This window comes from Trachurus japonicus, chromosome 12, assembly GCF_045865225.1.
Source record: "Trachurus japonicus isolate A0001 chromosome 12, Traja_1.0".
NCBI lineage: Eukaryota > Metazoa > Chordata > Actinopteri > Carangiformes > Carangidae > Trachurus > Trachurus japonicus.
Genome location: NC_140918.1, coordinates 6,369,704 through 6,376,969, shown reverse-complemented (window position 1 = coordinate 6,376,969; position 7,266 = coordinate 6,369,704). Strand labels below are relative to the sequence as shown.

The 7,266-nt window shown below is 40.9% G+C and overlaps 1 protein-coding gene across 1 annotated transcript; it reads left to right on the top strand.

Annotated features, from left to right (window-relative positions):
• Positions 1–1,659: 1,659 nt before the first annotated feature.
• On the top strand, positions 1,660–5,501 carry LOC146976979 (uncharacterized). The gene is made up of 2 exons (XM_085792782.1): positions 1,660–2,082; positions 2,824–5,501. The coding sequence occupies exons 1-2, from the start codon at positions 1,958–1,960 to the stop codon at positions 5,099–5,101; spliced, it is 2,403 nt and encodes an 800-aa protein (XP_085648908.1). The 5' UTR covers positions 1,660–1,957; the 3' UTR covers positions 5,102–5,501.
• The last annotated feature ends 1,765 nt before the right edge of the window (positions 5,502–7,266 follow it).

Below are 7,266 nucleotides of genomic sequence, written 5' to 3'. Positions count from 1 at the left end.
AAGGAAATTTAAATCGAAAGCAACTGGACTTGGTGATGGAAGATGATGGATGATAGATGATGGAAGACGTTTCACCTCTTGGATGAGAGGTGAAACATCTTCCTAGACAAATAACCAAGTCCAGTTGCTTTCGATTTAAATTTCCTTGAGATAACTATGACCTGGACAAATGAGAATATTCACAGGCCTACTCAATTTTATTATTGTTATGTTAACTGATACAGTATATATTTTTTCCTGTTTCTATAAATGTTTGTGGGCACATACATTCAGTATGCACAATGTCACACAAACAAAAACCAACTAGTTACTATGAAGTTGTATATTTTGCAGGCAGGAAAACAGGTCACAGTTTGTTGACTGAGGCCCCTGACATTTGCAGCATGAAACAGATGAGGGCAGGTATAAAGCGAGAAAGAGTATTTATATCATTAAACAATATTACGATTATTTGTGTCTGTGTATGTGAGCTGTAATATTGCACATTATGGAGTTTGGTGTCTCATAGTAGTGGGCCCAACCAACATGTTGAGTTAGAGTAATACGATATTCTTCCAAGTGAGTTCCACTAATGCAAAGAGTCATATGAAGGATCACTGCGGTATAAACAGGCAGGCTGTCACTCCTGACAAACTGTGTCAATACAGGATTTAATCAGTTATTAATCAGCCACACACAGGATCATGAAAAGAAACTCTGTGCTGCTGTTATAATGAATATCCATGTAGATTCAGCGCATCTGATGATTGCCATCTTCTGGACAGTGGCTGGTATGGCTTTCTGGCAAGCATGCATAAAAAATAATATTTAATTTGTTGCACAAGGAAACTTTACAGTAGAGATCTCAAATTTAGTGAATGTGCAAGGGAAGTAAAAAACATGCAATCAGATTTATCAAAGAGCCACTTTATGTAATTTAACATGCAAGTAAGATTTTAAATTTATAGGCTCATATACATCACATCTTGCACATGCAAAATGTACATAGAAATAAGTGTGGTGCACAAGTGCTGTTTACTGTTAAGGAGAATCTGCTTTCAGCATATTAATTTATAATACAGTATCATGGTGAATCAATCAAAATAAGTGCCATGGTCCGTTAGGGATAAAGTTCATGTTTATTTGCCAAACTCTGGTCATGTGCATTGGGCATGTTTTTCTTTATTTACAGTCTGGTTTTGACTTGTGCCCAGATACAACCTTGTTGACTAAACCCTCCCCTGCTCCTGCAGTCTTTCATTTCCCATGCAGCCTACGAGCCCTGTCACAGCACAGGACAGACACAAGCAGGTGTGAAGTTGACATTTTCATAGAGGCCTGGGTTTAGAGTCAGTAAAAGCAGATTTTTTAGATAAAATGTGTAAAATATATGAAAATGAAACACATTTGAGACCAAGAGTTGTTGTTTTTTGGTTGATATGGGGAAACGGGTGATAAAGTGGTGTGGTTGTGGTGATTTATCTGTCTTCTTTTCCATGCTCACAACTGTTCAAGCTTAACATGGGATTTGTTTGATGTTTTATCACTTGTGTGAACAACTTAAGAAGACTAAAGTGAACCCACTTTGAGGTTCACAGACGGCCTCTTGACACTGTATCCAGTTGCCGGCAGAAAATTATATTTAGAACAAGACATAAATTTCATGCTGCATGCTGTACTTTTCCCCGTCAAAATAAGTCACCAGCTAACTAACTGACTAACTAACCCAGATTACTGGTTTTATTGCACAAACAAAATACAGAAGGTTTCAGGCTTCAGTGTGAACCGATGGCAAATGAACCTCCCTACGTGTTGCAGATGCTTGAGATGAAACACTGGAAGACTAGTTTTCTATTTCAAGATTACGCTGAGCATGAAAACTCAAGTCAAGCACAGCAGCTCAGAATGTGACCGACAGAGCAGCACAGAGCTGTGGAGACAGTTGTGAAGCAAAGTCATAGACATAAAAAAAACAACAATGGATACTATGACGGAGGACTTCGGACATTCGGATGCCGATGTTGAGATGAGAGTGTTGACACCTGAAGATGTTACTCAGCCAAATCTTGATGCCAGCGATGAAGTGGAGAATCTACGCAACAGGTGCAAACCAGTAACTTTTGGTTCTTAATTTTAGATATAAATGCAGCTCAGAGCCAACGTTTTTCCATGTTATAAGGTTTATTATACAGTTTTCATATCAGTAGCTGTTGAACAAACTCGCTTTAAACATAGCTCAGTAGCAACTATTTCACACGCTGTAAAACTGAACAGCACATCTTAATTGAAGAAGTGAGTTATGACTTGATCCCCAAAAAACAGCCCTAACAATTGGACATTTTTTGGAAGAACTTAATCCAATTTGTTTCTCCAAAATGAGTAGCTGCTGCAAAGTTTTGCTTTTGTTTCAGGTAATAGAATCACAGTCATGTTCCACAATTGATGATTACAGTCAATGAGCTTTTGAAATCTAAATATTCTAATAAAGGCAATTATACGTAAAACAATACATACTTCAGTTACTTAAACTCAATTAAAAAACCTTTGGGTTTGAATTAACCCATCAGGTTTTACACTATATTGGATCCATTATGTTAAATGAAGGATCAATGGAAGAAACCACAGTAGTTCTTGGATGCATGTACATGCAGTGGTAATTGTAAAAGTCTGTTTTTGATGTGTTGATTGAACTTGACCATGTAGTTTTTGGACAGTATTATATCAAAATAATGCTAAAAACTCAAAGGAAACACTCACAAACACTTTCTTCACTTGAAGAAATATGAACATGTTCTTACAGTACCTATTCTTCTCACTGCCATGTTGCTTGTGTATTCACTTCAGTTTACGTGAGGCTGTCCACAACGATGATGTCCAACCGAAGATGCAGTGTCTGATGATGGATTCCTGCTTCTCCATGGTAACCATGCAAGGTGAGGACAGTGGGATAGCATGGGAGACCACTCCTAGTCGCTGCAACACACCCTGGGGATCTGAAGCCGGGAACTCAATGGTGGATATGAGCTCTCCTATTGCGGTCCGGTCTGCAAAACCTGGGTCTGCTCCAGCAGGGAAGATCATCTTTGTCATGGATGAGGAGCTGCTTTCAAGGCGGAGGAAAACCAAAGAGAAGGCGACCAGTCAGAGGAGACAACGAGAAGTCCTTGTGGAAAGCTCTGACAACATCTCGGGAAGACCGGAGTTGGTCGAATTTTCAGAACCAAATGTGAAAATTGAAAGAGAAGGAGATGAGGAAGATCCAGTTGAGCCTCCGCCAGATAAAGAGCAACGGCTCTTCAGCTTAGTGTCTGACGGCTCCGAGATCCTCAACATCATCGTTCCTCCTAAACTGGCCACTGTGGATGAAGAGGAGAGCAAAGAAATGGTGGACAACTTGTCTTACCTGGAGGAAAGCCTCGTTCCTAAAGCAAGCGAAGAGATCAACGATAGCGACTTGTTGATCTCAGCGATTGCTCCAATGGTGTCCATTGAAGCAGCAGACGAACAAATACAGCCGTCACTTCCCATGGTTCCACGTATTATGGATCCACCAGGAGCTCCAGTGGCGTCCAGACCTCCAGGCAGAGGAGCTGCTGGAAACGTGGACTACTTTGAGGCGTACACACTGATTGACGCCCAGGCTCCAGGAAGTCCTGCTGTGACCGCACAGGAACAAGAAGAAACAGCGGCAGAGAATACCGCCACAAGCCAAGATACTGAGAAACCAGGGCAGTCTACAGATACCACCGCACCAACCACTGTGGATAATGACAAGTCGGACACGGTCAGCCTGGAGGAAATCACCAGCGAGCTTCTGGATGACGTCTTCTACGGTGGTACCGACGACTATGCCATGAATAGTCCGGATACTAAGGCTAAAGGTGGAGTTGCTGAAGGTGCACCCTTGAAGCTTACTTTGAAACCGAGCGGTTCAACTTTATTTGGAAGCCAAGAAGAAATCCTGACTCCCATATATCTACCTGAAGGACCGCCCAAAATTATCGACCCAATTTTACTGGAGGAGCCCAAGGCCATGGCCTTCCTTTACACCGACCTGTACGAGGAAGCCCTTGGCAGCCGACAAAAAGAGGAAGATACCCAAAGTATGACCTCTGAGAAGTCGTTCCACAGTAGACATTCAGATCGAGAGGCCAGGGGATATTTAGAGAAATATGTCCTGATAGATGAAACGCCCGCAGGCGAAGTGGAACCAAAGGATAAAGAAATAGACCCAGAGCAAGTTCTTCGGACATTGCCGCAAGATTTGTACGATTTCGACGATCTGTCCGAGTCTGAAAAAGGTCAGGCGCCAAACTCAGAGGAGGAAATCACAGACTTCTTCAGGACCAGTGACAATGCTTCTCCGTGTGATGTGGACCCTTTCCCTCAATCACTTGACGAGGATATAACTCAATCAGCGCCAAAGAGTAAGAAGAGTAAGGCAAAGAAAAGCGTCACCATCAAGGCAGAACAAGTGGCTGAAACCCCAGTGGATCCACTCAGCGCCTCCGACTCTGAGTTTCTGTCAGAGGATTTGGACTGGGGGCTTACAGATGATTATCTCACAAACCCAGACACGATTGAGATCAACATGCATTCAAATCAGATATTGTGGGAACCAGACTCAGAAATGCAAAAACCGGTTGCACCCCCAAGAAGGAAAGCAACGTCCTCTCCTAAGTCTTGTCTGGATCTAACACCTCTGACTCCAGTTGATGTCGTTACACAGGAAAAAGAGGAGGCTGGTGGAAAGGAGCACAGGGTGGAGGAGAAAGAGACGGCGTCGCCAGCGGAGACCGCCGACGAAGGCGATGGAGACGCAGAAGAGACGAAGCAGCCGTTCCCTGAAGTTTCCTTATCTGAGAATCCATTGGCTGCAAAGGAACCAGAGTCGCCACAAACTGAAAGTGCGAATGAGATAACAGTCAGAGACATAAAACCAGCTGAAGCTGAGGAGAAAACCGCTAAAACAGTAGAAAAAGAAGAAGAAAGAGGTGCAAGACAAAGTGAATTAGAAGACGGAGGTGTCAAAACAAAGGTTAATCCGGAGACACAAGCAGATGGTCCAGCAGCCTTAACAACAGAACCACCTACGGACAAAGGACAGTGTATCATACTTTAGACTAGTTACAGTATTTTCAATCATTTTAATGTAAAGAGCTAAAGATCTTAAAATCACAGTAGGTTAAGTCTTAAAACTTCCAATACCAAGAGTGTAAAATATAGATTTATGTCTTTGTGTCTAGTTTTAATCATTTGTACCCTGTGAATGCTGCATGAATACAACAATCAGCCAGTCTTATGCAAAACAGAGACAATAATATTGTCTTTATCTGGATCAACAGAGAAATAATCATGAACTATTTTGTTAATTGAAAGATGACCTCCAGCCATAATAGGAGATTTGTTGCTTTTCTTTGTTATTTACCATGGACAACTGAACATTTCGGTTGGCACAACAAGCTATCTGGACAATTTAATAATGTATATCATAAAATTATTGGCAGATTAATTGACAATGATTTTTTTGGGAAGTTCTTTGTGGTCCTAGACGTATAAAACCTCCACAGGAACATATATTTTCCAATATCAAGGGAGAGCTTTGGGTCATGAGTGTGAATAAAAGGGGTGGAGACTGGAGAGTGCATGTGTTTGTGTGACGTTAGGGTGGATCTTCAGCTATAAATAAGCCTCCCCAACTGTGAACCTGACACCTCGACTCAACCTGAGGTCTGTGTACTGTGAACCTACTTGAAAAAAAGAAGTGTGATAAAAAACATAATTTCACCCAATCAAAAGCAGATGTGTTCTAATATTTTGCATTTATTTGTTTTCTGTCATCTAATAATCCAAAATCTATTGACTATTTTACTAATCAAACATTTACCTCTGGACACAATTTGTCCCCTACATCAATAAAAAGTCTACTTTCAACCAGCCCTCACATTTGTTATTAACAAACACATGCACAAATGTAAATACGACAGAAGTTAAAGGTCTAGTGCAGAGTGGTGTTTTATTTGGCAAAGTCATAGCTATAATTTAATGCTTCTTACCTGTTCTCTACAGTTCAAATGAACTATGGCGACACCCAGTGTTACAAATATGCAGGTCCATATTTTCTACCTTAAAAAAAAAAGAAAAAAAGTTTCATCCTCCACCTCAAGAGGTGGCAGGAGTGAGTTGATAACTCACCAACATCTCACCAAAACAAGTGTGAGTGGCCTAGAAATGCACACAATAGATTGGACCGGCCTCTTCAGAGAGATGATAAACCTGTAAACAGTAGGTATTTCTGACATTGTGATAAGTCCCCTTCTAATTGCCATTAGATAGCTCAAGCAAAATAGAGCGTTAGACTTTTAATAAAGAAAAGATAATAAATAAGAAAGTAAGTAATAATAGAAGTCAGGCCTGGCCCAAGTCATAAGTGAACTAAGCATCTAGCATCTTGACTAGTAGTAGCCTAGTAGAAGTAGTAGTAGACTCCCAATTAACAGGTGATTGGTTCAACTCCCTTGTTGCCAGAGACCATACTTTGGCTCTCGACATTTCTGTAAGGACATTTTTGTAAGGACATTTTTGTACTTTGTAATGCAGACTGTCCTGCATTTGGAGGATGAAAGCACAAGTTGTAGACTATAAATGGAACCTGCAATCTTTTTGTGTTTGAAACTTTAGATAGATCTCAACTCAACATCTGAAACATCTGGAAATGGTTCACAACCCGTGGGTTTAGATAGATAGATAGATAGATAGATAGATAGATAGATGATAGATGGATGGATGGATGGATGGATGGATGGATGGATGGATGGATGGATGGATGGATGGATGGATGGATGGATGGATGGATGGATGGATGGATGGATAGATAGATAGATAGATAGATAGATAGATAGATAGATAGATAGATAGATAGATAGATAGATAGATAGATAGATAGATAGATAGATGTGAGTAAGGATGAATGGGTGGATAGATAGAGAGCCGGGAGAATGATAGGTGGATAGATAGAAGGATAGATGGATGGGTGGATAGGCCTGTGCATATTCTCATTTGTCCAGGTCATAGTAGGCTATTTCAAAGGAGGTTAAATCGAAAGCAACTGGACTTAGTTATTTGATTAGATGAGATGAGAGGATAGATAGAAAGGTGGGTGGAAAGAAGAAAGGAAGGAAAGGTGGATGAGGGTGAAAGGATGAATGGGTGGAAGAGATGGAAGTAAAGGAGGCCAGATAGATAGATAGATAGATAGATAGATAGATAGATAGATAGATAGATAGA